The sequence below is a fragment of the Musca vetustissima genome, unplaced genomic scaffold (genome assembly GCF_032173495.1).
Source record: "Musca vetustissima isolate MV318-11 ecotype Yass unplaced genomic scaffold, APGP_CSIRO_Mvet_v1 utg19330, whole genome shotgun sequence".
Lineage (NCBI taxonomy): Eukaryota > Metazoa > Arthropoda > Insecta > Diptera > Muscidae > Musca > Musca vetustissima.
In genome coordinates, this window is record NW_026882625.1 from 179617 (window position 1) to 199382 (window position 19766).

Below are 19766 nucleotides of genomic sequence, written 5' to 3' on the forward strand. Positions count from 1 at the left end.
TGTAGCACCGCCTCCGATATCGGCTGTGTGTATGGTTATGGGGGTGGTTGTGTTGAGGGGTATCATGGTGGTGCTGCTGGTGGTCGGAATGGATGTGGTATTTTCTATATAAGTACTAAAGGTCGTTTGTGGAATATTTTCACTTGTTGTTGTTGTGGTAGCTTCTGTTGTTGTTGTACTGTTGTTAATTATTTTATATATATCTTCTAGACCCTTGATGGTGGTTTCTTTTACCCTCTCCGTAGTTGTTGTTGTTATTATTATGGGAGGTAATTCGGTTGTTGTGGTGGTGGAGGTACTGGTTGTTGTTGTTGAATCATCCAATAAACTTATAAATGTCTCTTCCGTCACTGCCGTAGTTCTTTCGCTTGTACTGGTCTCCGGTAAACTCATGTCTGTAACTTTTATGCCTTCTTGCTCATAACCTTCCTCGTCACCGGATCCCTCGATTTCTGGTTCTCGTTCTTCTTTGTTTATTGTTGGTGTTGTTGTGATTGTAGGTGTTGCTGTTTGACTTCCCCCTCTTATGGGGAACTTGAAATAGGTTTCTACACCCTTTTCAGTGGTGGTCACCTCGGCGACTTTTTCGTCATCCGCACCCTCACCCTCAGCTTCTGCCTTTGTGGTGTCTTTATTTGTGTCGCTATTTAGTTCAGGTCTAGAGGTCGTGGTGGTGGTGGTAACTGAACCTAAGTTGCCATTAAATATTTCACTTGTGTTGGCAACAGGTGTTTCCGAGGCAGGGGTTGCTGTTGTAGTTGTTATTTCTGTTGCCTGTTCAAGTTCTTCTTCTTCGGTGGCCTCTGTGGCCTTTGTTTCAGGTTTTGCTGTCGTTGTTGTTGTTGTTGCTAACCCAATTATAATGTCCCCTTGTTCTGAGGTTGTTTGTTGTTTCCCCTCTTGAGTATCTTCTTCTTCCTCTTCTTTGGCTGCTTGTTGAGTTTTAGGGGTTGTTGTTTCGCCAAGCGTTCCGATTATCTCCTCTTTCACCCCCTCCTCCGCTCCAGAGGATGACGTAGTTGTATTTTCTTTAGCTGCTATAGTCGTTAACTCAAATGGAATATCTGTGGCTGTTGTTGTAAAATTATTTGTTGTTGTTGTAGAATTATTTGCTAGCTGTTCATTCAAATGCGTTTTAATTGTACTTGAGGAGAACTGCCCCTCCTCCTGCGGCTTCTCTTCGACGGTTGGCTCTTGAGTAGCGGCTGCTAATGTAGTTGTTTGTGTACTGCTCGGTGGTGTTGTTGTAGTTTCAATATCTATCGATTCCAAGTTGTTGCCATTTTGGTCAATAACTTCCGCTAGAGGAGGAATTTTATTTGTTGTTGTAGTTTCAACGGTTTCATTACTGCCCTCAATCGCCTGAGAAGGCAGGGTGACAATCGACGTACTTGTTGTTGTTGTTGCAATTACAAATTTCGGTTTATATGTTGTAACCTCAACCTCCGTAAAATCCGCACGATTTTCTTTCACTTCGTCGTAATTTGATTTTTCCGTATTTAATTCAAAAACATCCGAAGTTCCCGTTGCCGTCGTCTTCGTTGTTGTGTTCTCCGCACTGGTTTCAACAAAACTGTTAACATTCGGTTCTACAGTTGTTTTTTGCTGCGTCGGGCTCTCCGTTATGCCAACAGCTGTTTCCGTAGTTACTGCCGACGTTTGGCCGCTCTCCGTTATGTTATTGATAAAGCTCTGCTCACGGTCGGGTCTCTCTAATGTTAAAATAGTCTCATCAGTCGCAACAGCTGTTCGTGTAGTTGTTTTTGTTTGGGGATTTTCAATTGAAGTCAAGTTTGTTGTGTCAGCAGGTGCTGCCGAGGGTTGTTCTCCATGTGTCATGCCATCCTCACTTTTGTGGCTTGCAACAAATGTCTCGGTAACTGATTTCTCTGTTACTCCCCCAACTGCTTCCAAATTATTTTCTCTCTGCTCTGTTATGCCTTCTTCTTCGCCAGTTTCTTTTATCTTTTCCTCCTCTCTTTTTGTGGCGGCCTTATCATCATCATTGCCCATTGATAAGATTGTTGAATTTGCACTGATTGCGTTTGTTTGGGTATTACCAAGCAGAAGATCCGAATTTGTGGCGGCCACTTCTTCACCATACTCCTCAGTGGTGGCCTGTATTAATTCCTTATCGGTCATAATGTGAGACCAATCTAACAGGGACTTTTCACTGAGGCCATTTAATTGGGAATCCAAATTATCCCGCATTTCCATTCTCTCAGATTTCATGGTGGTAACCTGCTCCCGATTTGGTTTTTTATCCCCATCCCCCACATTGTTAGCGTTAGGATTTTTCATACCAGCCAGCGACCAAACCTCCGGATTATTTGGTAAATTCATTTGTTGGGCATTCGAGGAATTATCATTAATAAATTTCGGTTGCTTGGGGCGCAGAGAGTTCGAGGTGGAATTCTGTTGCAGAACTTCACCAAAATCAATATTATTGGCAATGTGGCCGGGTAATGTGGTGGCCTCCTCACCTTCACCTTCCTTGCCCTGGAACATGGCACGACCATATTCCACTTTATCCAAAGGCTTTTGAGTCCCCACAACCTCCTCCTCGGGTATTTTTTCTGTGGTCTTATCGGGTAAATCATTGGTAACCTCCTTCCAGGAATCACCATCCAAGGCATCTTGAATGCCAGAGGAGTTCACAAATTTATTTCCCAAATCTCCTATAGGCTTAGAGAACACAGTTGGTTTTTCATTTATGTGATTTGTTTCCAGGCTATTATCTTTAAGGTTGGTGGCGGTGGTTGGGGTCCTGGCTAAATCAGCTGATTGCTTAGTGGAATCAGCTGACTGCGTATTGAAATCAGCGGTTTGCTTTAAATCATCAATATTTTGCTGAATTTGTACATTATTTTCATTGGAAGAAGGTTTTGAGTCCATATTTTGTAACTCTACATTCTTGGGAGAATTTTCGGATAATTTTTCCCCATTTGTCTGCATTTCCTTTTCCGTGACTCTCTCAGGTTTCGCCAAAGACTCCTTGGAAGAAATCTCATTTAAACCATTATTGCTGGAATTTACATCCTCCTCAAGTTTTCTAGATGATTTTATAGCAACCTCCATTTTAGTTGAATCCTGAATGTCCCCAGATTTCCCGTTGTTTTCAGCAATTTCTTGCAAAGACTTTTCCTGTGCGGATTTTTCCATGTTTGCGCCGTTTTCCTTCGATGAGCTCAGATCATTTATGGCTTCATTGGAAGCCAGTTTCAAATCCATTTCACGGGGGTTTTCAGATTCCTGGGGATTTTCTGAGGCATTTGGGGATGTTAAGAAAATCTGAGATTTTTGGAAAGTTTCTTGAGGACTTTCTGAATCATTTGCCGATTTGAAGGTATTTTGGGATTCTTGAGAATTTTCTGCGGCATTTGGGGATTTCTTTGATTCTTGTGGATTATCGTTCAAATTGAGGGATTTAATAATGGACTGAGATTCTGGGTTGCTTTCCTGGACATTATTGATGCTTTGGGAATCATCTTTCACGATTTCGCTGGTGCTTTGGACTTCTTGGGAATTGTCCAAAGCCTTGGGGGATTTTAAAGAAATCTGGGATTCTTGCGGATTTTCAGAATTTAAAGTATTTTGGGATTCCTGCGAATTTTCCTGGTCATTAGTGGATTTTTGGGTATTTTCTTTTTGTATTTCTTCGGTGTTCTGGGATTCTTGGAGATTTTCGCTACCACTTGGGGATTTTATGGTATTTTGGGATACGTGGGAGTTGCCCTGAATGGTGGGTAGTTGTTGCCGTTGGGATTCCTGAACATTTCCAGTTGGGGAAGAGCTTTGAGATTCTTGGGAATTTTCGGCAATACTTTGGAGTTGGTTTTGTTGGGTATTATCGTTGCTTTTTTGGAATTCTTGGGTATTTTCAATTTTTGCTAAGGTATTTTCGGCCATTGAAGCTTCTAGGGGTTTTAGATTATTTTCATTATGACTTCCGGATTCATGAGAATCTTCCTCGATATTCTGGGATTTTTGGGAATCTTGTGGGTTTTCCTTTTCTGTCATTGTAGGGCTCTGGGATTCTTGGAAATTTTGTTTATTTAAGTTGGCAGCACCCTGAGAACCTTGTAGACTTTCATTTTGGGCTTCCTCTTGAAAATTTCCAGTTTTAATTTGCGGATTTTCTTGGATATTTATTTTCCCCGCACTCTGGGATTCTTGTGAAATGTCATTGTGGGATTCATGGGAATTTTTATTGCCATTCAGGGAATGTCCTCTACTTTGGGATTCGTGAAATGCAGTGCTCTGGCCTTCCTGGGAAATCGCATTGCCTTTTGAGGGATCTCCATTGTTTATTTTCGGGGTCTGGGATTTTTGGGGATTTTCTGTAGAACGAACTCCGTTTTCACTCTCTTGGGAGTTCTGCAAGGCATTCTGAGATTCGTGGGAATTTTCATTGCCTTTAAGGGGATTTAAAAGAGTTTCCTTTTCAATTTCAGTTGTGAATACCTTTCGTGAAGAATCCGCGGAATTTTCGGCAACTTCTTGGGAACCTTTTTGGTGATCTTCTTGAGGTTTGGCCAGATTTTCATGCGTAGAGCTAACACTTAATACGGGGCGGCCATCTGCTCCATTATTCATAACTTCTACATCTTGCGAAGAAGTTGAAAAATTTGTGGGATTTCCAGTTCCGGCTTCCATGTTTACATTTTCCCCAACCTGATTGGGTTCCCGATGTTCTTTCTTCTCCTCAGTAGGTAAAATATCACTGGTTTTCTCCTTTGATGGAGCTGTTAAGACCATAATATTTCCAGCATCCGAATTCGAGCTTCCAGTAGATTCTGAGGATCCTGAAGCGATCTCTTGCGATTTCTCTTGTGTTACCTCCTTGGAATGAATATCATTTAGGACTTGACTAACCTTAGAGCTAAAGCTCTCTAGATTTTGTTGAAAATTACCACTTAAATTATTGGCTAATTTGAGAATGGGATTCTCGGTTGATAATGGCGCCCAACGTGGGGTTCCGTTGGCATTTTCTTGTTCAATTATTTCCGGATTGGCCTTTTTAGCAACGCTTGGGTCCAGTGATAAATCATTGTGCATTGATTCCTCATGGGAGCCATCAAGGCTCCCCATACCCTGCATAACTAATTTGGTTCGTGGTAGCTCTGTCGCAGCCATTGACTGTGGTGGTTGGTTCAATTCCCTTACCTCAATGTCAGGGTCATTTGAGAGAGCCCTTATCGATGACGCCAAGACATTTGTTGTTGTTGTTGGCGTAGTTGTCGCTGACATGTCGTCCACATTGCGTATTGAGGGAATTTCTCTTTTTTTGATAACACCCGCTTGGGCGTTCCGCATAAATACGCCAGTTATTATTAGTAATAGTAGGCTACATGTTAAAGCTATTGGCATAGACGTTACACCAGCGAATAGTTTACAGCGACTACGATGACGTCGGGGCTGACATGTAAAGCTAGGCGTCGGAGGCAATGACATATTACAAAATTTTGTTGTTGTTGCCAACTTCGTGGAAAAAAATTACACACACAAAAAATGTGTTTAAAAATGGTTTTGAAATTATTTTCTAAATTTGGAATTTATTTTTTTGCTAAAAAGATGATCGGCATTTGGATGAGGTTCTTAAGATTTTCTTTATAACGAAAATTTTCCATGGAAAATCTCAACTGAATTTTCTTGAGAAATTATTCAAGGCCCTCTTCTTTGGCATTTCTTGAGGGTGTTGGTCATCATTACCCTCCGGAATATTATTATAGCCGGCGCTTATGGTTGTTGTTGTAAATGGAATGTTGTTGCAGGAAAATCTGTAAAAGGGAGGCAGAGAGAAAAAATAAATAAATGAAAGTGGGTTTCTTTATCAGTCAACAAAGAAGGTGATGAGAAAATTAAAAAAAATGTGTGTATGAGTTCGGAAAGATTAATTCTTATCTTCTTTCCCAAAAACAATTCAAAACTATTTCCTGATATCTAATCAAAAATAGTTCTGACATTGTAACCAACACCTCAACCTCCATAGGTAAATGAATCTCTAAATGAATTACCTTCACACGATTAACTATATTTATGGAGGTGCACAAAGGAATTTATAATTTTCAGACAACAAAACTTTAATGACGGCCAGCTGAATTGAGATTTCTGATGGAGAAATGATTTCGAATTTCATATGAAATTTTCAATTCAGCCTGGCTGAATGAGAATTTCTATAGGAAATTTTCAATTCAGCCTAGCTGAATGAGAATTTCTATAGGAAATTTTCAATTCAGCCTAGCTGAATGAGGATTTCTATAGGAAATTTTCAATTCAGCCTAGCTGAATGAGGATTTCCATAGGAAATTTTCAATTCAGCCTGGCTGAATGAGAATTTCTATATAGGAAATTTTCAATTCAGCCTGGCTGAATGAGAATTTCTATATAGGAAATTTTCAATTCAGCCTGGCTGAATGAGAATTTCTATATAGGAAATTTTCAATTCAGCCTGGCTGAATGAGAATTTCTATAAGGAAATTTTCAATTCAGCCTGGCTGAATGGGAATTTCTATAGGAAATTTTCAATTCAGCCTGGCTGAATGGGAATTTCTATAGGAAATTTTCAATTCAGCCTGGCTGAATGGGAATTTCTATAGGAAATTTTCAATTCAGCCTGGCTGAATATGGTTTCCTTTAGGAATTATTCAATTCAGCCTGGCTGAATAGGGGATTTCTATAGGAAATTTTCAATTCAGCCTGGCTGAATGAGAATTTCTATAGGAAATTTTCAATTCAGCCTGGCTGAATGAGAATTTCTATAGGAAATTTTCAATTCAGCCTGGCTGAATGAGAATTTCTATAGGAAATTTTCAATTCAGCCTGGCTGAATGCGAATTTCTATAGGAAATTTTCAATTCAGCCTGGCTGAATGGGAATTTCTATAGGAAATTTTCAATTCAGCCTGACTGAATGGGAATTTCTATAGGAAATTTTCAATTCAGCCTGGCTGAATGAGGATTTCTAATAGAAATTTTCAATTCAGCCTGGCTGAATGAGGATTTCCATAGGAAATTTTCAATTCAGCCTGGCCGAATGAGAATTTCTATAGGAAATTTTCAATTCAGCCTGGCTGAATTACAGAAATATGGACATACAATGTTGTATATCACCATAATAACCAAGAATTACTTAATTGGTGCCAATGTCAGTGTCCTTTTCCGTAATAACTCATTAAAAATACATCAGAAAAATAACTAAATATTCAAAATATATCAAGTGGAGAAATCTACCCCTTCCCCTATCTTATGCAGGAAACATGATTGAGGACGGGGGATAACATATCGACACACCCGGAAAAGAAATCAATGATGTAAGTTCAATTTTTGGCCAGCCAAAAACAAACTTTAATGTAACACCCAACAAATTCCCCCAACCCCTCTCATGTTCCCCACTCCTCTCTCACACACACAGCCATAGTAATCAAGTGTCATTTTCATGCAACATTGCATGCAATTTTGTTATTTATGTCCGGAGAAATAAAGGAAAGATAAGCCACCATTCCATGTGGAAGGTGGCGAAACGACTATGATTCCTTTGAATTCTATGGGGATATGGAAAGGACATGGAAATCAACATGAACATTTATGCTTATTTGGAAAAATGATTTCAGGACATAATGTAGAGCATAATAGAGTGGAAATTTTTAGGTAGGAAAAAATATTTAAATTGCCATGAGACATGAATGGTCAAGAATTAATTAAAAGAATACAAATTAGATTGAAGATTCCAAATATTTTTCAAAGACATTCATCAAAGCCATAGAATATAACATGCCTTCAGATTGTAAGCTATCCATTGGGTGCCAATTTTCTCCTTAATAGGAAAATTTATTTTTTTAATTAATTACAATTTATTTCGCGTTCCAACCTATTATATTTCAATATTACCCCATTATTGTTTACAAAGAAATTATGAAATTATATTTCCCATGGAGTTCATTTTTCGTTTTTTTTTTGCCTTTCACAGTGGAGAGAGATAATGAGGTTTTATTGTTGCTCACAGTCCTGACATTTCATCAACAATTCAAAACAAAATATTAGTTCAAAGGATAGCAACACACACACACAAGTACAGAGTTTTACAATATTTAATAGCTCAATGGGTAGTCAAATTACAGGACAACAAAGTTCAATGGACTTTGCAAATGAAAAACAAGGATATTTGGGATCAAAACTCAAATATAAAAATTGAAATTGTAATTCAGCTAGGCTGAATGGAAATTTTTCTAAACTAAATCGTATTTAAGACACGGTAAATTGAAAAATACCCATGAAAATCAACATTCAGCCAGGCTGAATTGAAAATTTCCTATAGAAATTCTCATTCAGCGTGGCTGAATTGAAAATTTCCTATAGAAATTCTCTTTCAGCTAGGCTGAATTGAAAATTTCCTATAGAAATTCTCATTCAGCTAGGCTGAATTGAAAATTTTCATATAGAAATTCTCGTTCAGCTAGGCTGAATTGAAAATTTTCATATAGAAATTCTCATTCAACTAGACTGAATTGAAAATTTCCTATAGAAATTCACATTCAACCATGCTGAATTGAAAATTTCCTATAGAAATGCACATTCAGCCAGGCTGAATTGAAAATTTCTTATAGAAATCTACATTCAGCCAGGCTGAATTGCAAATTTCCTATGGAAATCCTCACTCAGCCAGACTGAATTGAAAATTTCCTATAGAAATTCTCTTTCAGCTAGGCTGAATTGAAAATATCCTATAGAACTTCTCATTCAGCTAGGCTGAATTGAAAATTTCCTATAGAAATTCTTATTCAGCCAGGCTGAATTGAGTCATTCACAAGGAAATTTTCATTTAGTCAGGCTAATTAATACTTTGTAAAGAAATACGAATTCAACTAAACTGAAAATAGAATTTAATTGTAATGAAAAATAAGCAGCATAGTTTCAGGCTCTTTTCTCTATCATCAGTTCACAGTTAACAATCTCTGTTAGATATTTAACAATAAATGTTAATTGTGGATAGCTGTTAAAAGATGGTTTAGACAAACGCCTGAAGGTATGCTAAGAATTTTATTTAAATTGTGAATTATTAGTGAAGTTTTAATTATCCTGATAAATATTATTCGGGCTCAATGGAACATGTTATTAAGTTACTACAATTCAGCTAAGCTGAAATGAAATTTTGGTATTATAAATTTAATTCAGCTAAGTTTTAGTGAAAAGTGCATTCATTATGATGACTGTATATTGCATGCATTACACATATTATGTTATGCACAGCGCCATTCATGTGTTTGTTTTTATGCCATAACTTCAATGGACAAAGAAGAACAAAAACAATTACAAATTTGCAGTGATTCATAAACCATAAAAATAGCAACAACAACAATTACATCTGATATCCGAATAAAAACATAACATAATTTTATTAGAACGATTATGAGGGATAAAAGCAAAACAGAGGAAACATAAAAAAATATTTCATGTAAACTGTGTTTATGGTGATGGTTCTGCTGCGAACGATGATGATGGCGTCGGTGATTGCTCCAAACTTTTACTCTGCACCAAAATATGATTTAATTTAAAAGTACACTGAGAAAATACCAAATTCAGCCTGGCTGCATGTGGTTTTCCATAGGAAATTTTCAATTCAGCCTGGCTGATTGTGGATATCCATAGGAAATTTTCTATTCAGCCTGGCTGAATGTGGATTTCCATAGGAAATTTTCAATTCAGCCTGGCTGAATGCGAATTTCTATAGGAAATTTTCAATTCAGCCTAGCTGAATGTGGATTTCCTTAGGAAATTTTCAATTCAGCCTGGCTGAATGTGGATTTCCTTAGGAAATTTTCAATTCAGCCTGGCTGAATGTGGATTTCCTTAGGAAATTTTCAATTCAGCCTGGCTGAATGGGAATTTCTATAGGAAATTTTCAATTCAGCCTGGCTGAATGGGGATTTCTATAGGAAATTTTCAATTCAGCCTGGCTGAATGGGGATTTCTAGAGGAAATTTTCAATTCAGACCGGCTGAATGTGAATTTCTAGAGGAAATTTTCAATTCAGCGCGGCTGAATGTGAATTTCTATAGGAAATTTTCAATTCAGCCTGGCTGAATGGGGATTTCTATAGGAAATTTTCAATTGAGCCTGGCTGAATGAGAATTTCTATAGGAAATTTTCAATTCAGCCTGGCTGAATGGCGATTTCTATAGGAAATTTTCAATTCAGCCTGGCTGAATGGGGATTTCTATGGGAAATTTTCAATTCAGCCTGGCTGAATGGGAATTTCTATAGGAAATTTTCAATTCAGCCTGGCTGAATGGGAATTTCTATAGGAAATTTTCAATTCAGCCTGGCTGAATGGGGATTTCTTTAGGAAATTTTCAATTCGGCCTGGCTGAATGTGGATTTCCATAGGAAATTTTCTATTCAGCCTGGCTGAATGAGAATTTCTATATGAAATTTTCAATTCAACCTGGCTGAATGAGAATTTCTAAGGGAAATTTTTAATTCTAAACTGGCTGAATGGGAATTTCTATAGGAAATTTTCAATTCAGCCTGGCTGAATGGGGATTTCTTTAGGAAATTTTCAATTCGGCCTGGCTGAATGTGGATTTCCATAGGCAATTTTCTATTCAGCATTGCTGATTGTGAATTTCCATAGGAAATTTTCTATTCAGCCTGGCTGAATGTGAATTTCCATAGGAAATTTTCTATTCAGCCTGGCTGAATTAGAATTTTTATACGAAATTGTGCAATTCTACCTTAGTGAACTACAACTTCTTTCGAAAATGTCTTATTCAGCTTAGCTGAATTGCAATATTTTTACTAAATGTTTACTTATGCCTATTTAAATTATGATTTCTTTAAACAAATTGTACTTCAGCTGAGCTGAATTACATAAATTCTTCCAGTGTATTGTTACTAAGCGGCATAGATGCGTTAAATAAACATTGTTTTGAGTTTAGAACAGTTATTTGGGTTTCTTGGTTGAGCAATTTTTCAACTTTGCAAAACAAAATTTAAAGAACGGAAGAAAGAAGAATTGTTGATTTGTTTGTGGGGTTTTTGTTGTTGTTGTTTTTTTAGCTGGTTTTGATGATCGTCATGCCAACAGAAACAACGAACACGACTTGAAATCAAAAGAAATATTGTGATAATTTTAGAACAATTGTTGATAATTTCAAATAGGCCTAGGTAAGCGGCAGTAATTTGAAAATAAAATGGAATTTAAAAGCAGATTTCGAATTTCGTGTGGGGGAGGGGGATTTCCTTGTATTTTTTTCTGAACATTGTTTTCTAATTTAATTTTAATTGCCCAATTGTGTATTGTGGTGACTATTTGACTCTTTCTTGAGTGGGATTTCCGACCCAAGATTAAACCGCACTTTGAGGTGTGTCTAATTACCCAACCCTTTGTACGAGTGCATCTATCGTGTGGGTTGGATTTCAAAACGCATTAATGCATCTTTGAAAGACATGTCGGAATTGGTACTCCATCATTTCGGTTTGAGGGTGGGGGGCATTCATCTCCTTTTTGGGTATTAATCCCAGGTGTGGTTGTACCTCAAAGGAAAAAATTGTGACATATTTTCTAAATGTCACAATTTTATATGTGGGTCACTCTTTTTACAGAGACTAACAACAATTTTCCAATTACTAATCTCCACTTTCAGACCTCTATAATTCCAAATTGTCTTCCTATAACCATCAATCACTCATCAGCCACTTCGTGTTGATTAGCAGCAGCATTGATTTTCCGTATGGTTTTTTGCCTACATCTTCAGACTTTTTTCTTCATCTTCAGATTTTTTTCTTCCTCTTCTTCTTATTGTTTTTCTATGACGTTCCAGTCCAATTTTTGCGTTCCAATTGGCGCTTTCATTAAGTTTTTGTTTTTTTGCTATCCACTTATCCAAGACGTCGGATGATCGAAAGCGCTAACACCGATTCCACATGGCACACAAAAATTATGACTAGACTAATGGCGAACCAATTACCCCAGTGACTAAATATTGGCGAGGAAAATCCACAAGAAAATGGCAGAAAAAGTGAAGAAATTGATTTGAAACAGAAGAGAAAAGGGGACCACAACAAAAAATAAGTTTCGCTGGCAATAAAAGTGATCTAATGGCCCATTTATTGATTTGGATCGATGTGATCTACATATGCAAAGAAGAACAGTCATTCGATGTTCTCAAAAGCACAAATGGTTAACTAATAGTTCTATGAAAAAAACTCAGGGGTCTTCAAATAGGCAGTGAAGAATTTGTTTAAAACCTCTAGACTTTCTATAGGAAATTTTCAATTCAGCCTGGCTGAATGAGAATTTCTATAGGAAATTTTCAATTCAGCCTGGCTGAATGAGAATTTCTATAGGAAATTTTCAATTCAGCCTGGCTGAATGAAGATTTCCATAGGAAATTTTCAATTCAGCCCGGCTGAATGAAGATTTCCATAGGAAATTTTCAATTCAGCCCGGCTGAATGAAGATTTCCAAAAGGTAATTTTCAATTAAGCCCGGCTGAATGAAGATTTCCAAAATGAAAATTTTCAATTAAGCCCGGCTGAATGAAGATTTCCAAAAGGAAATTTTCAATTCAGCCTGGCTGAATGAGAATTTCTATAGGAAATTTTCAATTCAGCCTGGCTGAATGAGAATTTCCATAGGAAATTTTCAATTCAGCCTGGCTGAATGAGAATTTCCATAGGAAATTTTCAATTCAGCCTGGCTGAATGAGAATTTCTTTAGGAAATTTTCAATTCAGCCTGGCTGAATGAGAATTTTTATATGAAATTTTCAATTCAGCCTGGCTGAATGAGAATTTCCATAGGGAATTTTCAATTCAGCCTGGCTGAATGGGGATTTCTATAGGAAATTTTCAATTCAGCTTGGCTGAATGTGGATTTCTATAGGAAATTGTCAATTCAGCCTGACTGAATAAAGATTTCCATATGAAATTTTTAATTCAGCCTGCCTGAATAAAGATTTCCATAGCAAATTTTTAATTCAGCCTGGCTGAATGTGGATTTCCCTGGGAAATCTTCATTAAACCAGGCTAAATGAGGATTTCCATAGGAAATTTTCAATTCAGCCTAGCTGAATGAGAATTTCTATAAGAAATTTTCAATTCAGCCCAGCTGAATGAGAATTTCTAAAGGAAATTTTCAATTCAGCCTGGCTGAATGAGAATTTCTACACGAAATTTTCAATTCAGCCTGGCTGAATGAGAATTTCTATAGGAAATTTTCAATTCAGCCTGGCTGAATGTGGATTTCTATAGGAAATTTTCAATTCAGCCTGGCTGAATGTGGATTTCTATAGGAAATTTTCAATTCAGCCTGGTTGAATGTGGATTTCTATAGGAAATTTTCAATTCAGCCTGGCTGAATGTGGATTTCTATAGGAAATTTTCAATTCAGCCTGGCTGAATTAGCATTTTCATAAGAAATTTTCAATTCACCTAAGCTCAATTACAATTTCTCAACTTAATTTTTAAGAAAATTCGAAGGTCTCGTTTTTGAACAGGTTAATCCTCAGTACTGATTGCCTGAAGATTTTTTTAGTTTATTTCACCCTCCACGTAATAGAATTCCGGTGGTTAGTAGTTCTCTTCCGATTCCCAGCACGTGTTTGCGGCGTTTCAGTCAAACCAGAGCAAGGCCCGAACAAACATTCCCAAACAATTCAGATTTAGAGCACTTGTGTGTAGTTACATTTAACCACCGCCCGTCAATGCCAAGTGCGGATGTTTAAATAATTTACCCACCATAAAAAAATCCCTTCTCTAACAACAGCAACAACAAAAATGTTCCCCCATAACTAAAAATAACAACAAAAAAACCGACTGACCCTAAACCAATAATTAAAAAAAATGGAAATAAAAATTATGCGCTTTTTTTGTTGTTGTGGTGGTGCCTAGTTTCTGTCAGTCCATCATTTAGTTATTAAGTCATGCAGTCAGTCATTCCGTCTAGTGCAGCTTATTTTCGAAATTGACAACAATTGCAATTCCACAACAGAATGTCTGTCCGTCTGTCTCTTTGTCTACCTTTGATGGTTGGTTATTCAAAAAAACTAAAAATGAGTGACAGAGGGTCATAACGTTGGACACAGACAAAAAGAATAGCAACAAAATCCAAATAACAACAACAAAGGGGTATTTGGTCAGACATTGAAACAGAGAGACAGACACAAAATGGAAAACTTAGCACCAAAAGCAGCTACGGCGAACTCGAAAAAAATGTTGACCCAGAAATAACATCAATTAAAAATTGTATGAATGTCAGTACGTGAGGCCGGCTGAAGAGTCCAACACAACGACTAACAAAAAAGCGGAATTTTATTTTTGTTGTTGTTATTTTTTTGCTGGTGGTGGTGATGGTAATTAAGTAGTATTTGTTTACTTTTTTGTGTTTTTGTAGTTCATGAAAAACCCCACCAACAATAAAAAAATTTTTTGATCGTGCTCTCGATTTTTTTTTTTTGGATATAAACAAATGTTCCGATTTGCTACCGGCTGTTATTGCTCTGCAGGTCATATTGTGCTTGATAGACTTGATCGTCATCATCATTATAATAATTATTGAAAATTAGTTCTATTTTCACTTCGAGGCAAAAGGGAGGTGATCATTTTCTCTAAAATTTCCAAAAGAAACAAAGCTTAGTTCAGGTGGAGGTAGAAAAAATACCTACGAATTGTTCAATACATTTTTTATAAAAAAAAATTCCCCTCTAAGGTCTCCGATTTTTTTAATTCGAAAAAATGCCTCACTGGGTCATAGACTTTTTAGGAAAAAATTCCTTCTTCTTTTTCAATTTTTTCTATAACAAAATGCTCCGAATTTGTTTTGTTAGAAAAAAAAATACCAGTAAAAAATTATCAGTAAGGCTTCCGATTTGTTTCTATACAAAAAATGCCTCACCCCAAAATTTTTTTCTAAGGAAAAAATGTCTCGCTGAGGCCTCCGAATTTTTTTCTATACCAACAAAATGTCTCAATGAGGCTTCCGAATATTTTTCTATAGAAAAATGCCTCACTTAGGCCTTCAATTTTTTTCTATCGAAAAATGGGCTCCAAATATTTTTATTCCCTACCGATTTTTGCTTTACAAAAAAATTCTCCACTGAGGCCTCCGAATTTGTTTCTATAGAAAAAAATTACGTCACTAAGGCGTCCGCTTTTTTATACGAAAAAAATGTAAAATGTATCACTGAGGCCTCCGATTTTTTTCTCTATACGAAAAAAATATCTCACTGAGGCTTCCGTATATTTTCTATAGAAAAAACAAAATGCCTATAAGGCCTCCACTTTTTTTCTAAAAAATGGCACACTGAGGCCTCCGAATTTTTTTCTTTACCATAAATGCTTTAATTTTTTTTCTATAGCGAAAAATTCGGAGACTTCTGTCAACCAATTTTATATCTATAAAAAATGCCTCTCAGAGGCTTCCAAATTTATTCATAAGGAAAAAATGCCGTTCTGAGGCTCTTGATTTTTTTATTATATGTTTTTTCTATAGGAAAAAATGCCTCACTGAGGTCTTCTGACTTTTTCTTTATGACCCACTGATGCCACCATTTTTTTCTATACCAAAAAAAAAATGCCTCACAGAAACCTCCAAATTTTGTCTATAGAAAAAATGTCTCACTGAGGCCTCCGAATTTTTTTCTATAGAAAAAAATGACTTACTTTAGTCTTCTGATTTTTTCTATAGAAAAAATGCCTAACTGATTTTTTTCTATACGAAAAAAATGCATCATTGAGGCCTTCGAAATTTTTTCTATAGGAAAAAATTCGATAACTGTGGCTTTCGAATTTTGACTTATTGAGGACTTCTGATTTTTTTCTATACGAAATAAACTTCCTCAATTAAGCCTCTGATTTATTTCTGTCGGAAAATGCCTCACTGAGGCCTTTAAATTTTTTCCAATGGAAAAATGCCCCACTAAGGCCTCTGTTCCTTTAGAAAAAATGTCTCACTGATACCTCCGAATTTTTTCTATAGAGAAAAATATCTCACTGGGTCTCCGAATTTTTTTCTATACGAAAAAAATGCCTAACTGGGTCTCCGAATTTTTTTCTATACGAAAAAAATGCCTCACTGAGGTCTTCAAATTTTTTCCAATGAAATAATGTCTCATTGAGGCCTAAGATTTTTTTTTTTTTGCAGAAAAAATGCCTTACAGAGGCCCCGACATTGTTCTATACGAAAAAAAGCCCCACTGAGGCCTGCGAATTTTTCTATACCAAAAAAAAAGCCTCACAGAGACCACCAAATTTTTTCTATAGAAAAGAAAATGCCTCACTGAGTCCTCTGATTTTTTTTTTCTACTGAGGTCTTCTGATTTTTTTCTATACGAAAAGAGTGCCTCAATTAGGCCTCCGAATTTATTTCTGTATGAAAAATGCCTAACTGAGGCCTTCAAATTGTTTCCAATGGAAAAAATGCCAACCAATTTTTTAAGGAAAAAAAATTACCTCACTAAGCCTTCCAAATTTTTTCTATAGAAAAAAATTACTTCACTTAGGCTTTCGAATTTTGTCTATTGAAAAAATGCCTCACTGAGTTCTTCCGTTTTTTTTCGAAAAACTGAAAAATGACGCCACTAAATTTCTCTCTGTAGGAAAAGTGCCTTATTTTGGCTTCCGAATATTATTCTATATCACAAGATTTTTTCTATACCAAAAAAAAAAACAAAATGCTCACAGAGATCTCCAATTTTTTCTATAGGAAAAAAATGCTTCACTGAGGCCTTAGAATATTTTCTATACAAAAAAATGTTTCGCTGAGGCCTCCGATTATTTTTTCTATAAAAAAATATGGCTCACATAGGCCTTCGATTTTTTTCTTAGGAAAAAAGTGCCTCACTGAGGCCTCCGAACCCATATATAGAAAAAATGCCTCACAGAGGTTTTTTTTCTATAAAAAATACCTCACATAGGCATCCAAGTTTTTTCTATAGAAAAAAGGCCTCCGTTTTTTCTATTCGAAAAAGAATGCCCCAAATTTTTTTCTTTGCGAAATAATTCCTCACTTTGGCCCCTGAATTTTTTTCTAGAAAAAAAAAAATGCCTCACTGCAGATTTTTTTCTATACGAAAAAACCCCTTCTGAGGCCTTGGTGGCCTCAGTGAGGCATTTTTTCTATAAAAAAAAATTTGGAAAGCATTTTTGTATAAAAAATCGTGGACCTCAGATAGCCATTTTTTATTTAGTTTCTAATCAAAAAACCTTTAGTTCATCTTGACCTTATCTAGAAGGTAATGACCTTATCGAAGTGCATCCACTTCCACATTTGGAAGTCAATTGAATTTGAATAAATGTCAAAAAATGTTTGACAATTAAACAGTGAAAAAAAAAATGTCAAGTCACCGAACTCAGGTGCAGAGTACACACACATAAATAAATATGTATGTAAGCGTGTGTTGTTTCAGCTGTTATTTTTTGGGTTTGAAAGCAATCTAGAAATCCATAATAAGAAGGAGAACACATGCACACACACACAACAAAAATAGTTTATGTTCAAAAAAAATATGTAGTTCAGTAAACTTGGTTAGGCAAGGTCAGCAAAAAAAAAAACATAAAAAAATAATTGTTTCAGTTTTTTTTCTAGGGGATTTTCGATTTATATTTTTGCTCCATTAAATTCCCAAACACGCATTCGAATAGCGATTATTTATGATAGGTGTTCGTTCGGCTACAAAATACCGAGTGAATCCAAACGTCAAATTAGTTCATAAATTCAAAAACAACTACTACAGCTGGAGCGAACATTTATGATGGAGGTTGGATATTTTTTTTTAAATATTCCCCCCACAGTTCCCCGTTAATTAGTTTCAAGTTTTGTGTGTTTTGCATTTGGAGGGATTTTTTTTTTTTGGTATTTTTCTGATGTCCGAAAAACATTATTTCTATAATTGAGCATAAATCGCCGGCAATTTGATTTTCTCATTTAGTTGTTGTTGTTTGTTTCTTTACTTGGACGCCTGGACATTAATATTCTGTGCAAGATTTTGAAGTGTGGGAAATGGGTCACCACTACCACAGCAACTTGAAAAAAAACAAATTTTCTTAACCAACATTAATTGGAAGCAATTTAGGAACTTGGGAGGAAGTTCGGAAAATGAGTTTTACTTTAGAATTAAGGCTTGATTTTTTCTAAAAAAAAATCTGAGGCCTGATTTGAGGAGTCATATTTAAAAACAATCTGAGGACTTCGATTTTTTAATAGAAAAAAATTCGGAGACCTCAGTGCACACTGAGGAATTTTTTGGTATAGAAAAAAAATCGGAGACCTCAGTTCACACTGATGTATTTTTTCGTATAGAAAAAAAATTTTTCGTATAGAAAAAAATTGGAGACCGCTGTTCGCAATGGGTATTTTTTTCGTATAGAAAAAAATTCGGAAGACCTCAGTTCACACTGAGGTATTTTTTTCGTATAGAAAAAAATTCGGAAGACCTCAGTTCACACTGAGGTATTTTTTTCGTATAGAAAAAAATTCGGAAGACCTCAGTTCACACTGAGGTATTTTTTTCGTATAGAAAAAAATTCGGAAGACCTCAGTTCACACTGAGGTATTTTTTTCGTATAGAAAAAAATTCGGAAGACCTCAGTTCACACTGAGGTATTTTTTTCGTATAGAAAAAAATTCGGAAGACCTCAGTTCGTATAGAAAAAAAATTTGGAGACCTTAGTTCGTACTGAGGTATTTTTCTTCATATAGAAAAAAAATTGGAGACCTTAGTTCGTACTGAGGTATTTTTTTCGTATAGAAAAAAAATTCGGAGACCTCAGTTCACACTGATGTATTTTTTTTCGTATAGAAAAAAATTCGGAAGACCTCAGTTCACACTGAGGTATTTTTTTCGTATAGAAAAAAATTCGGAGACCTCAGTTCACACTGAGGTATTTTTTTCGTATAGAAAAAAATTCGGAGACCTCAGTTCACACTGAGGTATTTTTTTCGTATAGAAAAAAATTCGGAAGACCTCACTTCACAGTGAGGTATTTTTTTCGTATAGAAAAAAATTCGGAAGACCTCAGTTCACATTGAGGTATTTTTTTCGTATAGAAAAAAATTCGGAAGACCTCAGTTCACACTGAGGTATTTTTTTCGTATAGAAAAAAATTCGGGAGACCTCAGATCACAATGAAAAAAATTCGGAGACCTCAGTTCACACTGAGGTATTTTTTTCGTATAGAAAAAAATTCGGAGACCTCAGTTCAAACTGAGGTATTTTTTTCGTATAGAAAAAAATTCGGAGACCCCAGTTCAAACTGAGGTATTTTCTTCGTATAGAAAAAAATTCGGAGACCCCAGTTCAAACTGAGGTATTTTTTTCGTATAGAAAAAAAATTCGGAGACCTCAGTTCAAACTGAGGTATTTTTTTCGTATAGAAAAAAATTCGGAGACCCCAGTTCAAACTGAGGTATTTTTTTCGTATAGAAAAAAATTCGGAGACCCCAGTTCAAACTGAGGTATTTTTTTCGTATAGAAAATAAATTCGGAGACCTCAGTTCAAACTAAGGTATTTTTTTCGCATAGAAAATAAATAGGCCTCATTATTTTTTGTAAAGAAAAAAATTCGGAGACCTCAGTTCGTACTGAGGTATTTTTCTATTGAAAAAATCCACAGACCTCAATTCACACTGAGGCATTTTTTTCTAATAACAATCGGAGACCTCTTTGAGCATTTGTTCTATAGAAAAAAATTAGACCTCTGAGGCATTTTTTCTATAGAAAAGAATCGGAGACCTCAGTGAGAAATTTGTTTCTAAGAAAATTGGAAA

The 19766-nt window shown here is 35.9% G+C and overlaps 1 protein-coding gene across 1 annotated transcript; it reads right to left on the minus strand.

The window, feature by feature from the left end:
- Window positions 1–104: 104 nt before the first annotated feature.
- Window positions 105–5454, minus strand: LOC133329214 (serine-rich adhesin for platelets-like). Its single transcript, XM_061537708.1, has 2 exons — window positions 235–5454; window positions 105–161 (listed from the first exon to the last, which is right to left on the minus strand). Exons 1-2 carry the CDS (start codon window positions 5452–5454, stop codon window positions 105–107), a joined length of 5277 nt encoding a protein of 1758 aa, XP_061393692.1.
- Between the last annotated feature and the right edge of the window lie 14312 nt (window positions 5455–19766).

What these genes read in the sequence shown, in the direction of transcription:
- LOC133329214 (XM_061537708.1), bottom strand. Translation starts at nt 5,454, where the DNA reads ATGTCATTGCCTCCGACGCCTAGCTTTACATGTCAGCCCCGACGTCAT. An exon ending in CAACAACAACTACGGAGAGG is followed by an intron (nt 162 to 234) that starts GTAAAAGAAACC and finishes CAACAACAGAAG; the next exon opens with CTACCACAACAACAACAAGT.